The sequence below is a fragment of the Echiichthys vipera genome (assembly GCF_963691815.1).
Source record: "Echiichthys vipera genome assembly, chromosome: 9".
Lineage (NCBI taxonomy): Eukaryota > Metazoa > Chordata > Actinopteri > Perciformes > Trachinidae > Echiichthys > Echiichthys vipera.
This window is the reverse complement of record NC_139834.1, coordinates 26,141,757-26,162,190: the sequence shown is the minus strand read 5'-3', so window position 1 is coordinate 26,162,190 and position 20,434 is coordinate 26,141,757. Positions and strand designations below refer to the sequence as shown.

Sequence of the window (20,434 nt, the reverse complement as noted above, 5' to 3'; positions counted from 1 at the left end):
ATCTACTCTGGAAAATGGTTCTGAGATAACTTTTGTTATGATTTGGCACTCCAAATAAAATTGAATTGAATTAAATTGAATAGATATTTGTGGTCCCATGAGGAAGGATCCTGCTGACATGTGGATCCCCTGACTTTTCCTTTAGCGACACTAGCCAGTCAAAAAAGTTCACTAATCTGATATCTAAATCTACTGGATATATGCAGTAGATTTAATCTACTGTCTTAAGCACTAATAAGTGAATATTTGTGTGCATGCATGTTAGCATACCGATGTTAGCATAGTTCAAAGCACCGCTAGGTCTATGTACAGCCTAGCATATAATGGGAACTAGATAACAAATTTGGTACGTAAGGCCCAATGGAATTGGACCTGCAAAAAATCTGCAAACCACAGCCACCAGCTACAGTAACAATTCTGCCACTTGCAAAGTGGATATAAAGGTGTGTTGGAATTAAGCACACATCTAAAAACCCACCAAGCACATGCAAGGCTACTTGTACAGCTATCAGAGTATTATATAATTCCCACTCACACACACACTCACACACATACCCGTCTCTTTGTCTACATGCTGGGAGCCATGTGCGCACATAGACAACTTAAAATAGAGTTGGGCACATATGAGTTCCCCTGTTACGTCTTGGCGTGTCCCGTGTGGGCATAGCAGGTTCTGGTTACAAGTGGGAGGCAGTAGGAGCTTAATATTGCACAGACCAAGCGCAGGGCTTTTCACTTCCCTCCTACAGTGGTCCAGTGGCTGACCAACCTTTGCTAGTCCTCAGGGAGTGTTTCATTGGAAGAGCGTCACCATGCCTAAAGTCTTAGTGCCAGGTGAGTATGGGCAGAATGACGTGTTGAATGCACTCTCATCTATACAAAGAGTGTTTGTATGAGGATTTTCATAAGGTTACTTCTAATTGACTCATGACTATATAAAGATGAACCAAGGACGCCTTCACCAAAATGTATTCATTCTAAAAACTGGACCTTTCTGTTAAAATGCCGACCTCGGGTCTGCTTGTAAAGATATATGGAAAGAATGCAAATATGCTTTGAATGCATATAACGCATGATATGACAGCGCTTGCTGTGTATAGTATTGTCGTTAAGGTACTAAATTCCCATCTATTTCCCAGTGTTACATTGTCACTCTAACGGATGGCACTGACAGCTTTAATGACAGGTTCATTGGGGTTAAAATGCATAAAGTTCCAATATGAAGTCCATACTGTCTACAATATCATAAGGTCTCACCATCTTCTCAGAATAGAAACATTTTTAATGAAAATGCTTTTTTACCTTTGTGTAATTCCGACGTCAAAACACATTTCTTGACCTCAGTGAGAATTCAAATTAATATCATAAACCTTAAGGGTCGCGTATGAGCTCAGAATCTAGTGTGTGATTGAGTATCAGCTGTGCAAATGTCATGAGGGTGTTTTATGGAGGTGGTTTGCCAGCAGATTCTCCTGGGTCCAGTGTGAGAGGAGAGCAAATCATGCTCAATTTGTACTTTGTTTTTTTCATGCTCCTTCTTGCAGTTCATCCCCAGTATAAAAACACTCTCTATCATTATTACTATCATAAATGCTGCCGTAATGGTAGTTAATTATACCGTCATCAGGCACGGGGCAATTGGCCAGTATGATGACACGATATGCCGTTATGAGTTTTTCAGAGGGTGAAAAATAGAAATGCAATGGTCTAACCAGCTGCTGCCCGAAGAGCTTGATTTCAAAACTACGTAATAAGATTAGGTGGTCGTAATGATTTAGCAGGTATCGGTCGAGAATGTGATTGAGACTGTTTCCACTTGTTGTGAGATGTTGATGGGACTGCAGCGATTTCACACCAGTGTTGCTGAGCAGTTTACGCTGACATCTCCACTTATGGAGAGCAACTGACAACAAATGTGCTAATTATCAGACTGATCAAATTCAGATGCGTCACATGCAGCCTTCAAATGGGACCTCCCATGTCATAAATACGAGTTCCATTTGATGGCAGCAGTTCACCCAAATTGCACCTAAAACACCAGCTCAACCATGCAGACTGTTTTGATTTTACTTGATGTATTTTTTTTGCGAGGCCGAATTAAAAAATGTCCTACTTTCGACTACTCAGCAATGTCATGAAACATGGGCTTAGACCAGGGGTGTCAAACTGATCCAGTAAAGGGCCGCTGTGGCTGCAGGTTTTCATTCCAACCAAGCAAGAACACACCTTATACGACTTACTCGATCACCTGAACTGTCTTCACACAGTTGATTTGTCGGACCAGGTGTGTTTTTGATTGGTTGGAATGAAAACCTGCAGCCACAGCGGCCCTTTACTGGATCAGTGTGACACCCATGGCTTAGACAATCAATATAACGTCATGTGGATTGTTTTCTACTAAAGGAATAATCGCAATAAAGTGTGTGGACGTTTGCTTTAAGAGCTCACTTACTCTTACTGTTGCTGCTTTGAGACATAACCACACATGTTTTGTTTCCCTCTAACCCGGACCGTCCCACCATGACTGGGACTTTTTGCTTACTCCGCAGAGGGAGGAAGTGAGTATGGTGCTGACAGACTTCCTGTCCAAGTTTAGGGAAGATGTGAAGCATTTCAAATGCATGGTTTACTGTATGGATGTGAGACGGTCACATCACCAAATATCCTTTCTCCAAAGCCCATTCAAATGCAACCTCGTAATATGGTTCTTGCTTAATGGGCGTCTATTCCATATGCAATGGCAAATAATGGAATAAAGTGGAAATGGACAACATTTATTTATCTATTGTTCACATTCAACATTGTTTGTCTGGTTCAATATGATGTATTTATAGATGCTTTACAAACTGAATGTGAATATTTATATTAATAAATGACTTTTTCCTGCTCACTGATTGGTCCACCACGTGGGAATGCTAATCGGTTAGCAAAAGCAGCACACAAACAAGACAACACTGGCCTTCAGACTTGTTTGAACCATCAAAGTAATGCCAGGGAGATACAGGAAATGCATCTTCACATGCACGGAGTTTAGAAACCGTAGCGGTGCAGTAATGGAAACACGTCACCTGAGAATCCTAAGCATTCAATTCAAAACGTGCTGTTCCTCTGGAAGCACTGAGACAACAAAGTCATGTCTGCATGTGTCATGACGATGCAATTACCATTTTGTTGTCCATCTGCTGTTACTTCAGTCATGTTTCCTCTCTCCGTTATCCGCCCTCACACTGTCTGTCATCTTAATCCCACTTATCCATTTACCATGGAGCGTATGCACTGGTCCAGTGTCTCATCCCAGGGTTTAATTATATATTAAGAGAATTCTATTGGAAATGTAATATCCACACATTTTAGTTGGCTGATAAATATATATTTTATATAGTATAAGTGTATTAATAATTATAAGAAAAGTGGATTAAAATACACTGAAAGTTTCTTTTTACAGAAACAGTTCTTTAATCTTAACAGTGTCAGTTTATGGTTAGTATAATAATATATCATTCATATTCTAAATAGATTGTTAGTGCATCAAAAATAGCAAACTTTTAGTGTATTAACACAAACACATACACTTAAATGAAGTGTACTTCAGTGTACTTTTTTTTTTACCTGGGATTTCATCACTAATATCCTCAACATCTACTTTTGCATGTATTTCTAATCCATATTCTGTATTGTTAATAATTGATGATTATTATAGTGTAAATTGTGTTATGCAATTACTATAAAACACAGTGAAGGGTTCTGTTTGTATACCATCTTCATGTATAACACATTTCTAACCAATGCTTTCTAACACTCTCTTTTTTTGGGTTTGAATCCGGTGGTGCTACTCTCTTGTTGGATATAATCAGGTCAACAGAGTAAGTATGGAGGGTCGCTTCAGTCATATGTGCCATACCGGAGCTGTTGAGTAGAAAGCCTTGGCTCTTGGCTCGCATGTAACAAGTACAGTTACTTGAGAGTAGTTAGGCATCAAGTCATGTCCCTCATGCTGTGTATTGTCATGGTTTTTCTTAAGAACGCTTTTTTAAAGAACTGTTGTCCATAGCTTTGTTCATAACTCCAGTCATTTTGGACCTTGACCCTCTTTTCCTGTCATTCTTTCAACATATTTGTACATTCTGATCAAAATCATCTCACTTATATCCATATAGAGCCTTACATTACATCCTAACTGATAGAGTGCAAATGATAATAACATGCTAAATAAACAGTGAGAGATGATAAGAAAACTGGGTCTGGAGTTGAAAACATATTTAAAAAGGCTTCGCCATCTTGTGTCGGTATGAGTCGAGCCAAAAATGTGTGTCAGTGCTTCATCACCGTAGTTCCTCTGTGTGCATGGGACCAAACTGGAGGCAGTTGCAGACTTGTAGTGGCTGGGTCAGTTATGAACAACGCATGTGCTGGAGTCTGTACACATCAGGTTCGGTAATGTATGTGCCTTTTTATGTCATAGATGTAGGATGTCATGTGCACCGTTCTTTCATTGTGAATCTACATCGTTCTCCAGTCATATTCATGCAGCATAGACTGGTTTGTGGTTCGCCTCATAGCCCCAGCCTGTTCAATTTAGTGCTGCATGGTGTGATGGGAGAGAAATGCATTCCTGTTATTGAAAGAAGAAACCGTTGCTGTGGCTGACAGAGACCGATGATAAGATGCGGGCCTTCGCGGAGCAGGTCTTTGCGTCTGAGACCAAAGGCGAGGATGTCCGCGATGAGATCTCCATGTTTGATGTGGCTGAGGACTGTCCCATCATGCACCACGAGATGGCCCACCATCTGCACACTGAGGATGATGCAGAGAAACGGTGAGACAGGAGATTATGTATCGTCAGTTTGTAGCGTCATGTTGCGGGGGGCTTAAGCCGATCCCAGCTGACATCGGCGTGAGGCAGGGTCCACCCTGGACAGGACGCCAGTCTGTCACAGGACACATAGAGACAAACACAGACAACCATTCACACTCACTTTCACACCTACGGGCAATTGAGAGTAGATCCTAACATGTGCATGTCTGTGGGAGGAAGCCAAAGAACCCGGAGAAAACCCACGCAGACACGCGGAGAACATTCAAACATTACACAGAAGGGCCCCAGCCGGGATTCGAACCAGGAACCCTCTTGCTGTGAGGCGACAGTGCCAACCACCGCACGGATCTGCCAGAGCAAATAAAATATGATCTTGTAGATTAGTTCCCAGGATTGATTTGTTTGGCCTTCACAACAAATATTTCTGAAATTTGGTAAAAAGATGAAGCCAATTATTAAATCTTACCTCTCCTTATCCACAGCAAGAGGCACCACCGTGCCTGTACCATGACTGTGCCTACTGCCGCTACCCTGAAGGCAGCTGCTTCCCCTGTAGTGTCAGTGGAAGTGGATACACCCACCTACCTGGAAGTGCCTGACTTCCAGAGAGTGGCCATCATCGGAGACTACGCCTCTGGGGTACTTTTCATTTTCCTCTCATCCTGTTCAAACTCACTGGTGAACTTAGAGTAGTTCAACTTCAAAAGTCGCTTTCAGTTTTCTTTTGAATAACTAAACTTGAATATTTGTTTATATTTTTTAGTTTGGATATTTTGAAGTTGTATGAGGTACTTATCCATAGTCAGTGTATTACCTACAGCAGATGACAGTCGGCATGCCCCCAGTTTGGAGAAGTAGACAGGAGTATCGACATGGAACCCTTGCCATAAACCCTAACCCCATAAAACACTGACACAGATCAGCATCTCCTGTGTTCTGTGAGGTGAAATGACTATTTTTGTCAATGCTTGCTTAGCCTCCACACTGGAGGCGACTATGCATAAGGACCTCATACTAACACACTTCTATAGAAGAACTTTACCTTTAAACGTTGTTTGATTGTTAAATATATGGGATACCACCCTTTATCATAACTTAATGTTCTTTTCATTATTATGTGAAAGCAACTACTGTGACTTAGCATTTATACGCTGAGAAACAAGTTCACATCATGGAGCTTTTCTGCAAACTTGAAAGAAGTTAAGAAGAAAAATTATGATGCTTACTGTCAGGGTAACGTTGATCTAAGCATCTTTTCAAACGATAATTTGTCTGGAAATATGCTTATTTTCATTCTTGCCATAAATTTATAATTGATAGCAATTTCATATCTGTCCATTGACTGTAACAGCTGGCTGTAGCAGCTGGTTAACTTAGCTTATCATAAAGATTAGTTGATTTCACTGAATTCCAGTGTGCTGTTTTACAGTGTAGTAGCAGTAGAAGTTGAAGTTTCTATCCCTGTATTTACTGCATGTCACAAAATGATTCCTTACCTAGGCTCGGGTCAAGTTGACCAGGATGCAGACTTTGAATTTCACTGACTGTATGTTTCTGTGGGTCCGTGGCCCTTTAACCTCCCTCTCACTAACAGAGGTCCATGAATGGAGTTCATCTGAGAGCGGGCCAAGGTTTAGGTTTCATGACTGTGGGTTTGACATTTACAGGGAGAGAAACAGTTTGGAGGAGCTGATTGTTATGCCTGCTTTAGCTTACTCAAAACTCCATGTTTGTTAAGATATATTTCAGATATACTCGTTATATAAAATCACAGAGAGTTAATCGACCACTTGTGGGGGCAGCATGTCCGAAAAACAAGCAAACAGGGAAATGTTTTGAACAGAAAACAATCAAGCCTCCTTCCCTTCCATCAAACACATATAAATCATCAATAAATCTTTGTATTAAAGCTTTGGCATAAGTGGAGAGCTGGTGGTTCATCTTGGTTTTCGAAAGGAATGCCTGAAATGTTGACGTAGCCACATGTAAGACTTTTGCACTGGGATTTGTGAAGTTAACCATAAAATCTGCAACATCTCTGATATCAGGTGACCATGGATGACTTTGAGCTGTCCTGTAAGGGTCTGTACCGGGCCTTGACCATCAGGGAGAAGTACATGAGGCTGGCCTACCAGCGCTTCCCACGGACGGCCTCCCAGTACCTGCGTGACATCGAGGGTGAGACCTTCAAATTTGAGGATCAGGTACAGCCAGGTGAGTAGAACATGAGTTGTGGCCGAATTGTGTGCTGATAAATGAGCTCACGTGAGATGTTTTCCATCCTAAATTATCCATTTGTACGTTGCATGCGTCCATCAGTCTTCACGTCTCCTCCGAAGAACGGGGATGACCCCTTTGATACCAAGAACCTGCCAAAGAATCTGGGTTATGTCGCCCGTATGAAGGATGGTGTCATCTATGTGTACAATGACGCCGCAGCCGCTGACAAACATCAGCCCAAAGACCTGCCCTGTCCCGACTACGACACCTTCATCGACGACATGAACTTCCTCATTGCTCTCATTGCACAGGGCCCAACGTGAGTCCTTCCACTCTTTTTTTTTATCTCTGTTGTCCCTCCATAATTTCACCCCTTACCAATTTCTGTACAACCCAGCTTTTCTAGAATTATAGAAGGTTGACTGTTTAGATATTTTGAAATGTGTTTTCATGAGATACTTATCCATAGTTAAGGTATTAGCCACAGTAGATGGCGGTCGGCACGCTGCCAGTCTGCAGAAGCAGACATGCACAAGAGCTAAGATGTGTACTACTGTGGACAGGGGCAGCAGCTAAATGTATTTTAGACACCTAAGATAAATCAATATCAGTGTACATTATATTTGGAATATTTCCACTGTTTTACCTTGTTGTCAGACAGCCCTGCATGTTATTAATGGCAGTGTGAATAGCAGGGCCATAAGTCATTCAGGGATTCAATAATAATTTTTAATTATTTTTTTATTTTAAGAGGAACCTTTAAGTTTTTTTTAGAAGTGATGTTTGGTTAATGTTAGGTTTGCAACTAACCATAGTTGTTTGTTTGCTTTTGTTAATGAGTTAGTCTCACTTGTAGTCTGTTTTAAAGGGGGAGACAGCTGAGAACCATAAATTGGATGTGTTGTGAAAAAATCTGAGATATCACTCATCCCTAGTTGTATTTACCTATTTACCAGCTGCATGTGTACGGTGTTAATATACTTTTCTTTGCAGTAAGACTTACACTCACCGCCGTCTGAAGTTCCTCATGTCCAAGTTCAACGTGCATGAGATGCTGAACGAGATGGAGGAGATGAAGGAGCTGAAGATGAACCCCCACAGGGACTTCTACAACTGCAGGAAGGTAGCCATAAAAAGCATTTAGCATGTACACTACTTCAAATGTAGCTTTAAAACATAAAAGCGGACAAGAATAAATCTATACTGCTATTTAAAGTGTAATTCAGGCGAAAAAGCACCCGTGCTCTTTTTCGATATGAATATACATTAAATAAGCCATCGAGACACTTTTTTTCGTTGATCACTGTTAATGGAGAAATGGTGCAGTGCACGCATTAGAATGGCCACTAATAATGCTCAAAATAACAACAAACCTCTGCAGTAGCATGATAAGGGTCCCTAGGCATAAGACGAAGCACTAACAACGTAGTTAGTGAACCTGGAGTTCATTAAAAGAGTGTTTAGAAAGACTTAACTACTGGCCCTGTACCAGCTCCTCTCATAGTAAAGTCCATTCAAGTCGATTACAGAATGTAATCCAAAAGGTCATAAGTCTTTCAAAACACTCTTAATAAACTCGGTTGGGTTCACTAACTAGGTCGTTGGTGCTTTGTTTTATGTGTAGGGATACTTATCATGCTACTGCAGAGGTTTGGTGTTATTTTGAGCAATATTAGTGGTTAAAAAAAGCCATTGTAATGCGTTGGCGTCTTTCCGCGATTACTCCATTAATAGTTGATAAACAAAAAAAACTGTCTCAATGGCTTGTTTGATGTATATTCATGCCGAAAAAGACCATGAGATGCTTTTGTGCCGGAATTACTCTTTAATGTGGAGAAAAACTGTAAAATAAAGTCAAGATTAAAGGTAAAAGATAGATTAAAGATAAAGATTATTTACATTCTTCCTCCAATGACTGATCTGAAAATCTTAACATTGACTTTTAATGGAGGCGATGAACCGTATAGATGTATTATGAGATTCTACACATTTGAATTTTAAACTTTTTAAACCCATTTATTAGTTTGCTGTACTTGTCCTCACTGCCAACTGTAATGCACCTTGTGTGTGTCTCCCTCTTGTGACCTAACATAGTAACTACACCGCATAAACCCAAACCCTCACTATCCATAATCTCTCTGTTGTTCCAGGTGGACACCCACATCCACGCTGCTGCCTGCATGAACCAGAAGCACCTTCTGCGCTTCATCAAGAGGTCTTACCGCGTGGACGCTGACCGTGTGGTGCACAAACTTAATGGCAAAGAGGTCACCATGAAGGAGCTCTTCGAGTCCCTTAACCTGCATCCTTATGACCTCACTGTGGACTCCCTGGATGTGCACGCTGTACGTTACTCACTTTTTGGAACACTAGCGGCTTTAGATGTGGACAGACAGAATAATAGAACTGTAAAGAAAATCTGAGAAAGTGAGTGAGTGAGTTCTCTGACAGTGTTGGAAAGCACCTACATATAGATATATAGTATTGATTTTCTTATTGCAAATACACCTAATAAGGAGTTTCAGATATCAAAATAGTTTGAATGTAATTTCTTTATTCACTATATTTGGATACTGAGAGTTAATATCCCACTTTTCCTTTCAAAAAGCCATTATATCTGCATTTGCCTTTAGAATGAATCAAGCCTATTTTCCCGTACCCTCATTCCGACTGATGTAAATCTCTTTTCTCGTCTCTTTTTTGTTTCTCTGAAGGGAAGACAAACCTTCCAGCGTTTCGATAAGTTCAACGCCAAGTACAACCCCGTCGGAGCCAGTGAGCTGCGTGACCTGTACATGAAGACAGAGAACCACATCAGTGGAGAGTACTTTGCCACCATCATCAAGGTCACTTTCTATATCTAAAGACACATCACCCAGTAGTTCTAGAAAAACAGATTTTGAGAATGAAATTATCCATATTTGAATCCATATATGGTGAGCCAATATCCAGACAGCAGACATCATACAGCTGTCTGTTGTCTATCTAGCAGCCTACAGATCTGCCACGTGAATCATCTATGTTTGATTTTGTGTAAACCAGGAAGTAGCCAGTGACCTGGAGGATGCCAAATACCAGTACGCCGAGCCTCGTCTGTCCATCTACGGCAGCAACCCCAGCGAGTGGACCAAGCTCTCAGGCTGGTTCGTCAAGCACAGAGTCTACTCCCCAAACTTCAAATGGATGATTCAGGTTCCCAGGATCTAGTGAGTTTTCTCTCTTCTCTGCAGTTTGACTCAAGATAGATGGAGAATTATCTATCCAGTGGTGGATAAATTATAAATTCGACTTTGCCTCGTATATGTTATTAAATAACTAAATATGTTTTACTCCCCTGTAAGCTTGAAAGAAGCCTTTACAGAGGTGTGAAAGAAAGATTTTGTTCATTTTTTAAATTAATTTGTTTTGTTCCTCTTCTACCTTAGTGACATCTTCAGAGGCAGGAACTTTGTGCCCCACTTTGGCAAGATGTTGGAGAACATTTTCCTCCCTGTGTTCCAGGCTACCATTGACCCACAGTCTAACCCAGACCTCAGCATCTTCCTCCAGCATGTGAGCCAGGAACAAAAAGCATTCAGACACAACAAGTTTTCAAATCATATGTTGGTTAAAGGGACAGATTTCCCTGCCATGAAGTAGGGACTGTATTAAGGTTACTGGGGTGGAAATCTTATAAAGGCCCACTCCAGCTTTAGCAAAATTGTATTACCCTTAAAAACCCCAACATCCTCCTAAAATGTCAATATATATATATATATTTCTGGTTAACATGATGATGAAAATACAGACACTCTGCTACCCTTCAGCAACAGTTTGCTTCCTTGTGTGCAGGTGACGGGTTTCGACAGCGTGGACGATGAGTCCAAGCACAGTGGACACATGTTCAGCACTAAGAGCCCCAAACCAGAGGAGTGGGACATCATCAAGAACCCCTCCTACACCTACTACATCTACTACATGTACGCCAACATCGCTGTGCTCAACCAGCTCCGCAGGTCAGTAACTTTGTCTCCGTACACATGGTTTGTCTTTGTCAGTATCAGCTAGTAGTGCAGGAATATGATTATTTAATGTTCTTATCGACATTTTGTGTTCATATCCATTCTTTATATCTCATCTTCTCCTCTGTAAACACTCACGGGGAGTGCATATTTGAGAATAATTGGACAATAAATAAGAAGAGAATAAGTGTCCTGTCTGTGTTATAACACTTGTTTATGGTTTGCTTTTCAGACAGAGGGGGATGAACACATTCATGTTCAGGCCTCACTGCGGTGAAGCCGGGGCCATCACCCATCTGCTGGCTGCCTTCATGACTGCTGACAACATCTCTCACGGCCTCAACCTCAAGAAGGTCAGTCCTCTCTTCACTTCACTTCACTTCAAATCCACATGCATCGCTCATATCATACATTAATTAACACATGATCAGACCGCCACAAGGTTTCCATCGCCCTAAAGCATAATGTGACACTCACCTGCAGCTGTGTCATCAGAGAAAAAGATTAAAGATATATTCCTACACGTTTTTATCTTCGCCAGATTTTAATTTCTATGACTATTATTATTACAGAAAAACAGTTAAGAAATAGGTAACAACATGTAAACTACAATTAAAATATACACACAACAGAATAAATAATAATAGGGCTGAGAATGGGAACAATTGTCTGGTATAATTAAACCGGAGTACGATTTAAGTAAACTGGGGAGTTGCACAGTTATTGTTATTGTAGTGTTAGTTCAGAGGATTACACACATTGATAAATATTGCACCGTTGGAGATATAAATAATGAATAAATAACTATGGTTTAAAGCAGATGACAGGGGTGAAATTAGTCCAGGGGCTGGTCTATTGAACATAGTATATTGTCTGGCACTGTGAGAGGAGTCGGAGAGATTCTTCTGTGGTGCATCTTGGTGGTATTAGTCTAGCACTAAATATACTCTATTTGTCTAATGTGACATGTAGTGGGTGGCAGGCATTGTCCAAGATGACACGTAACTTAGACAGCGTCCTCCTCTCTGACACCGAGAGTGCAGCTCCACCCCAACAGCATCCCATGCCTTGCAGATCAGTTTGTTGAGTCTGTTAGCGTCTGCTACCATCAACCTGCTACTCCAGCACACCGCAAGCAGGATAGCGATGGCCACCACAGGCTCATAAAACATCCTTATCTATCTTATTATCCTATACCAAGCAGAGATCATGAGGGCCTTACAGAAGATCCAAAAATATATATTTTTACTTCCACACAATGTCAAGACAACTAACGATTTTCTGAGACATAAAAAAATCTGAATTCAAGCTCAATTCCAAACATGTTCTGGGTATTTTCACAGTGTTGAGTCATTCGGGACAATATACATTGTACAAGTATTCGTTTTGCTTTTAATGCACAATGGAGCGGTGATAAATGCACTCTGTGGAGTATTTTGAGTTGTAATGCTTTTCATATAGTCTTCCTTCACATCCTCTGTTCCCTCTCCAATTCAGTGTCCTAGCTTCTGCATACAAAATTGTTTGAAACACCTGCTTCTCTCTATTAGGGCCATTAAAAACCAGATAACAAAGTCTTTATTTCTTGATAAAATCTCTTATCCGAAAGAACCAAAAGATGTTCTTCCTGGATATATCATATTTTCTGATGTCTGATTAAAGGGCATTTTCAGTTTCAAAGGGGTCCCAGAGAGAAGAAATGAACACTTTTAGGTCCAACGTTTGAAATGTGGATCTAAGTGCGTATTACCCTGGATCTTTGTTAATACTTTGTTCTTTCTCTCCAGGCCTTATCTGTATTAACTGCTGTTGGATTATTGCAACAGTCTTCATATGATTTCAGTTTAAAAAAATAAGTTAGTAAAGGGTTATATATATATCTGGGCTGATTAATTAATTAATGAATAGGCCTACTGGACAAAGGTCCAGGGGACCAAACATACACAAAATGACAAAGATGTAAAACAATCACAAAAAGAGATGCTACATGACTAAAATAGATGCAAAACAATAACAAAATGACCACAAGGTGTAACCGGGGGTGTATGGACCCAATTGCCGTACAAAGGACACAGAAACAGTGTTAAAGTTCAACGGTTTACTCAGACGTCAGAGTCTGACGAGGTGGATGTGGCTGACAGGCTGAGTGGGGCAGAGGCAGGATCAATGAAAAACTACTGAGGGCTGGATGACTGAACTGTGACACAAGGAGGTGAAAATAGACAGCCACAAAGAGACATAAAATAACTTCAAACAACTCCAAAGTGACTTCAATGGGCTTCTTACATGTCTGTGCCCAAGGGTCCATTGTCTTATAATCCGTCCATGTCTGAACTGTACAGTTAATAATGTAATGTTAAGTTCAATAGGTTAGGTTAATTGGATCTGATTCATTTCATACTACATACTGCCCGTCAAGTAATTTCTCCTGCTTTATCGTCCAAAATAAAAGTAAAAACCAAGTCAAAAATGCCAGATCTGATCACGTAAACTGATCATATCGATCACTCTTCCATCCCCAGGGTCCTGTGCTGCAGTACCTGTACTTCCTGACCCAGATCCCCATCGCCATGTCCCCTCTCAGCAACAACAGCCTGTTCCTGGAATACGCCAAGAACCCGCTGCTGGAGTTCCATAAGAAAGGCCTGGTGGTTTCTCTGTCCACTGACGACCCCATGCAGTTCCACTACACCAAGGTCTGAGCACATGGGGAGAGGAGACAATGGCGCATACTGTGCTGTGTATAATGAGTATTGTATTATGTACATCTACAGATGAATGCATTCTTGCATTCACATTGTACAGGCAAGGGAATTTACAGAACATTCAAAGAAAATATAATAGGATATGCATTGGATAAACAAGCATTGTAAGAATATAAACAGGTTTTTATGGCATTTGTTTAGCATGCATATTTGCTGTTTACTAACGGCAATTCCATATACATATTTAATACTACACAAACACCAGTTCATGTCAAACATATGTACTTTTATCTGGTGATAGCTGTGTAAAAACAGTCTCTTTTGAGTCTTACTTGAAGTAGGAATGATCCATGGCCTCTACGTCCACAGGAACCCCTGATGGAAGAGTACGCCATTGCAGCCCAGGTCTTCAAGCTCAGTACCTGCGACATGTGTGAGATCTCCAGGAACAGTGTTCTGCAGAGCTCCTTGTCTCACGAGGTAACACACCCGATGGAGAGCTTTAAATGTGGTGATGCTTTAGTGACGTTTTTAATCTTTTTGAACAATGTCTTGATCGTTTTTTTCCCTGTTGGAATTATTATACACTATATTACACTGTAAGTTTTACTATAATAAACACAACACCTTAGTAACACCATTACGTCAAATTTTCAAAATATGCCCCTTTCCTCTACTGTGAAACTTTAAGTATCCATCCCTGATTCTTCCTCTCTCATATAGTATATCTCCACATGTTATAAAATCTTTAAATGATTTCTAGATTCCCTCATAAACACCCAATCTGTTTTTCAAGGTATGTCTTGCACTTCTTCTTGAGCCAAGCACAGGTGCAGCAGTTTTCTATTGTATTATATATTTACCTTTTCTTATTTATATTCATTATTTATAATATTTATATATTATACTCTTCGGTTCTCAGGTTGAGGTCTGTTGGATACATGTGCAGTAATCTCATATTGGAGTCTAGTGGAATACAGATAGACAAAATTATTTGATTTTCTTACACTGTCAAATAGACTGTATAAATGTTCATTGAGACTTATTGCATTTAAAACAGGTTTGTTACTGTTCTACATATTCATTTTGACGAGGGCTACATGAGTCTGCATTAACCAATTGTACTGAAGTAGCTTTACATTAGTGGTGGCCGTTTGAGTCTGTTACAGTTATTATCTGTAATGTCCTCTGTCAAATCTGCCTTCATGCATCAAGTTTGGATACTGAGGTCTTTCGTTAGAACCACATGCAAGCCCCTTGTATATAAAATTATATTGATATTGTATTTTTGTGGTAATTTCTTCTAAGGTTCAAGGTGCAGGAATAACCAATGACCAATGTTTTTGCATAGGGAGATAAAAAGAAATAAAAGGCTTCTTTGGGATAGGGGAGATTTCCTCCAAAGTTATTAGAACCTCTTCCTTATAAAAGTCAGATATTTTGCTTTGTTGCGTTTTTTAGCTTTATATCTATTTTTGTATCGGCAACACTGTTGATGTACAACGGTAATCGTAGAGTTGTTTCTGCACTTCTCCTCAGAAAGACACACAGATTCATGCCGTGCAGGCTGCTCTTTTATCAGAGAGATACACATCAGGGGTCCTTTTTGTTGGGGAAATTCCAATTGCCTTGAGAAATGAGCAAATAATCCATTAATATACTGTAAGAAATTTGGTTTAATTAAATATAACACAAGAGAAACTGAATTCAGAGTGCAACAGAGTTATTTAACAGCTGGGTCAGCGCTCCTACACCATGGGCTAGGTTCAGAGGTCTGACAGAAAACATGGGCAACACACAGCAAAACACAACATCCAACCTATGTGTGACAAGACGGTTAGGTTACCTGGACAGAGGCCTACAATCAAAGGAAAACAGGATCCACACAATGATCTAACAAAGTCACTGTTTTGTGCCAATCAATGACAGTGGGTACTGTAGTACAGGAAATGCACATGTGACTGACTGGTCCTGTGTGGCTGAAGGTTCAACATGCAGTCTGTGTTATTTAATATTTAATTTGTCAGCTGACAGGGAAATCCCATCACAATCATATATCAACACATTATTTAGACACGACACAACAATCTTATCCTCGCACCGAAACACGCTTGTGGTCTTGTGTGTTCCAGGAGAAGACCCACTTCCTGGGTAACGACTACCTGAAGGAGGGTCCAGAGGGCAACGACATCCGCAAGACCAATGTGGCCCAGATCCGTATGGCGTATCGCTACGAGACCCTGTGCTATGAGCTCAACCTCATCAAGGAGGGTTTGAAGACTGAGTAAACACCAACGTACACACGATCAAACTCATCTCTATTATGATGTCGAAAGGTTTCTACATGTGTTTTTCACTGTCACTCTTAAACAATTGAATCTTAAAGAAACTGACCATCTAACACACTGATGTTCTCTACTTTGGAGGAAGAAACTGCACACCTTTTACATACATTACAGTATATGTATTCCATGTGGATAAACATCAAGTATAAGAATAAAAGGATACCAAATGTGAAATAACACTTGTCTTGGTGTGGTAGTTGTCCCATTCATGCATCTCATAATTGAATCAGTGTAACATTGACACCATTATTTACTTGACAGCACTATCTTGTCTAGTTGTGTTGATTTAGTGACTTGGCAGAGCTTCTGCTGCCTTTAGACCAGGGGTGTCAAACTCAGGCCCGTGGGCCAAATCTGGCCCGAGGTGTAATTATATTTGGCCCGCAAGATCATATCAAGGTCCTATGAGAGCTGGCCCGCGAGTATAAAGCACATACATCTGTTGACAAACATGAGCATCCATGCTACCAGTCTCTTCGGACAAACTTAATCCATCCCTCCCCAAAAATGGCCAAAGAAAGTCTTGTCTTGTCTGCAGAGAAAACATAAGAAACACCATGACAAGTACAAGGACCTGCACTGAAAAGGTTCAACATTACATATCTGGAGAGAAGGGAAAACATGCACATTTGCAGTCTTTTTTTTTTTTTTGGTAGATATCGAGTTTGGCCCGCAGCTTTGTCCCGGTTTTTAAATTTGGCCCACTGTGAATTTGAGTTTGACACCGCTGCTTTAGACATACCTCATGAGCTCTGACCTTTAAGTTGTAAATAAGACTTGATATGCATTTTTATTTCATTTAAGCTGCGTATCAAAAGCAGTTTTCCCATGGCTGTTGTTTCCTTATGAACTCCGGCTGCTTAGACATTTAGCTGTATCAGCGGAATGAAGGGAAACATTTGCACCGGTCATGCACATTTGATGAAGTTATTAGTCTCAGTTGTTGCATAATGCATCTCTTTTACCATCAGTTATTAACAGAGCCTCCATGATGTCTGACATTCCCTATAAAGACACACCCCTCATTATTGAAGTTCAAAACTGGGATGGCAACACACAATGCCTTAGCTGGACTGAGTTCACGTTCAATCTCTGTGAATGAGATATATCTTTGAAAGGCGACGCTTAGGGAATGTCCAAACATACACCAGTTTAAAAATATAATAATATAAGGAGATGATTTTTACAAGGTACAGAAATGAGGAGGGTGTATGATTATTACTGTGTGTATATTGTTTATTTACTTTGTTATTTATGTATATATGTGTTATCTTCAATATGTGTGTGTGTGTGTGTATGTAATATGTATGTATGTATATGTGTATATATATGTGTGTGTGTGTGTACGTAATATGTATGTATGTATATGTGTATATATATGTGTGTGTGTGTGTACGTCCGTGTGTATGTATGTATGTATGTTATATATTATAATAATATAAAGAATAATATATTTTATTAAGATGAATATCTTTGTAATAGAATTATGCTTTGTTAGATATAGAACAAGGATCATTGAAGAATGACAAATAGAAACCATTATTATTGCTATTATTACTTTATAGATAGAAGGCAAAATATTTCAGTAGTATTTATTAAAAAGGGGTGGAATTAAATAAGTTTACACTTCTTCCCACTCCTTTTCGGTTATGTAAACAGAATTCATATTTTTCAGTTTACTTTGTTAAACTTTGTTATTGTACATTTATTTTTCTCTCTGTTTTTTTCCCTTTTCTTTATGATTGCCCATAAATGTATGATCATTTTGTTTGTTTTTTCACTTATTCGAAATAAACTATCTAAACTAAAACTAAACTAAAGGCTAAAGAACAAAATGACAAGTGTTTTGCGGTGTGTCTGAGATAAGCAGGCTAGAAGAAGAGTCCTCTCAGGAGTCCATATTCTTTAGGTGTGGTTCAAAATCCTGGGTACAAATAACATCCGCTGCAAAATAGACATTTACGAGGCATACTGAATGAAAACCTCGCGTATACAATGCGCTTTCACAACAGTTTCAACGCCGTCCATCACCGCACCGCATCGCATCTCGTTCCTTTCTAAATGAAAGTGAAGTTGCACGCATGTTTATCACCTCGCGGAGCCGCGCAGGTGCAGCTCGCGTCACAGTGTTTATTTTTCCCAGGACACTTGAAGACAACAGCGTTTATTCACCGTTGACAGCTGCAGGAGTGGATGTGATGACGTCGTCTCTCTCTTGGCTCGAGAGGATTCAACCAAACTTTCTCACAGTCAAGGCTGCGTCAAGCTGCGCACACACACACACACACACAGGGTAACCGGAAGTCGAATGACTTGTCTGGAACATTTTTGTAGCTAAATTATAAATAAGACATATTTGAAATGGGTCTACAGTGTATTGTGTATCTGTCTTTAGACAAATGAAAGACGGCTTATTTATAAAAGTACTCCTTATGCAGTCTGCACCCTTTACATTATTCTATCATTATAGGCTATTATATTATCCTGTGTTTATTTTATTATTAGATTTAAGATACATTGTATACTAGGCCTACCTAGTAGATTAGTAGATTAGTAGTGCAGTACTGTATCATGTATTTTTATGTAAAAAGTAAGTGTCAATAGAATAGAATAGAATGACTTTAATGATCCCAGACTGGGAAATTATTTTGTAACAGCAGTAGTGGGTCAGCAAATAAACACTTTTTACATAACTTAAATAGAATCCAATATATACATAGTGTCTATATACAGTGCACAGTGTGCTATAAACAATAAACAATAATAATATATACAACCAAATATGCAAAAGATTCTATAACAATAATAATATATACAACAAAACAGTAGAGAGACCAGAGTTCTCAACTAAGTGTACTGGAGTAAACAGTACTGAGTTTCCCTCTGACTAGTAGTGGAGTAGTAGGGTAGTATAAAGTAGCATTGAAATACTCAAGTACAGTACAAATACTTCAGAATTGGACTTAAGTACAGTACTTGAGTAAGTTACATCCCATCGCTGTGCACAGGGACAGTGTAAGGCTGATATCGCCTCTGATGAACAAATGAAATAAATAAAACTTGCCGATCAAAGGGAAGTTCGGGGTCCCCTGCTAAAGGTGCTGCCCCCGCGAACCGACCCTGGATAAGCGGATGAAGAGTGAGATGAGATGAGAAACTTCCTGTCGATCATGCAACAACACAACTTGAATTTGGACATCTACAGCCACTTTAAACTACTACACAAGCCTATGCATGCATTACACCCCTATCCCCCATTGATTGTGATGCAATGGATTTGAATTCACATATTTTCTTCATCTAGTGAGTGAGTAGGTGCTATTTTAGGATCCTGTATCCAGTTGTTATAGTAGGCTACATCCTGTCTGGTTTCAAACATGAACAAATGATTCTGTTTGTTGAACATTAAAGCATGTAACCGTGTTCTAGTAGAAACCCAAAATACAGGTATGAACCCATGGTATGAATCTGCATTTGAGCATTATATGGGACCTTTAATTCCATTTAGAGAACATTGACATTTTGTTTTAACAGTGCAAAACTGAGCTTTTTTATCGTAAAGGGTATAACATTAGTTGTGTAATATCACTTTCAAAGTTGAGAAAACATCGGATAATAGGAAGCATTTCTTCGGTTGTCACTTAAAGGTTAAATATGGAGAATGAGCAGAACGCCGCCATCTAGTGTCTCAAGATCGTAGTCGCAACAACAGAAAATAATTCCACCACTAAGGTTGCCAGGTTGGTCAGACCTGGCCCCGTCGCCTGCAGGAGTCTGTTTGAGCCTGTTTGAACCCATCTCCTCCGACAAATCGCACCATAAAAACAAGTATTGCAGAGGAGTTTGACTGACAGTTAAGTAAACATGAAAGTTAGCTTACCGAACAAGGAGAAATGTAGCGATTTGGGCGTGTGTTTTAATGCTGTTGAACTCCTTTATCTCAGTCCATGGAGTCAATGCTTGGCCTATATTGATTCTTGTGTTTGCCCGTCTCCGGTAACTCAGCTGCTGGGACAAATAACGCAGCTACAGGATTGGCAAACTCAATTTCACCCAGTGCCAGCATTCAGTAGCTGCACCAAACAACAGACAACCCTGGCCACCTGCAATGCCCAACGCTATTGGCTGGTAAAATGTAGACAAAACGTGACACAAAGTCATTGTCAAACCTGTCAAAAAAAAGTTTAAAAAATAATTCTGACTAAATATGTTTTTTAGGGAAACGCAATTTTTTCATTCTGTAATATTATAATTTTAAAATATAGCTTTTAATAAAGATTCCACATATTAAACCTATAAGTCTTTTATTTTGTAGGTTGTCAGCGGAAGTGATGTATGTGCTGTCTA

The 20,434-nt window shown here is 39.8% G+C and overlaps 1 protein-coding gene across 3 annotated transcripts; it reads left to right on the top strand.

The window, feature by feature from the left end:
• Positions 1–715: 715 nt before the first annotated feature.
• ampd1 (adenosine monophosphate deaminase 1 (isoform M)) lies at positions 716–16,264 on the top strand. 3 transcript variants are annotated; one of them, XM_083919716.1, is made up of 15 exons: positions 716–854; positions 4,653–4,816; positions 5,299–5,455; positions 6,865–7,030; positions 7,136–7,355; positions 8,030–8,159; positions 9,187–9,381; positions 9,751–9,882; positions 10,079–10,242; positions 10,462–10,588; positions 10,868–11,031; positions 11,270–11,390; positions 13,560–13,733; positions 14,112–14,222; positions 15,875–16,264. In XM_083919716.1, the coding sequence occupies exons 1-15, from the start codon at positions 813–815 to the stop codon at positions 16,028–16,030; spliced, it is 2,223 nt and encodes a 740-aa protein (XP_083775842.1). In that variant the 5' UTR covers positions 716–812; the 3' UTR covers positions 16,031–16,264. The 3 variants fall into 3 exon arrangements, with proteins under 3 accessions (XP_083775842.1, XP_083775843.1, XP_083775844.1); XM_083919717.1 differs by having other exon boundaries at positions 723–834; positions 4,651–4,816; XM_083919718.1 differs by lacking the exon at positions 716–854 and adding an exon at positions 3,734–3,863 and having other exon boundaries at positions 4,651–4,816.
• Positions 16,265–20,434: the final 4,170 nt, after the last annotated feature.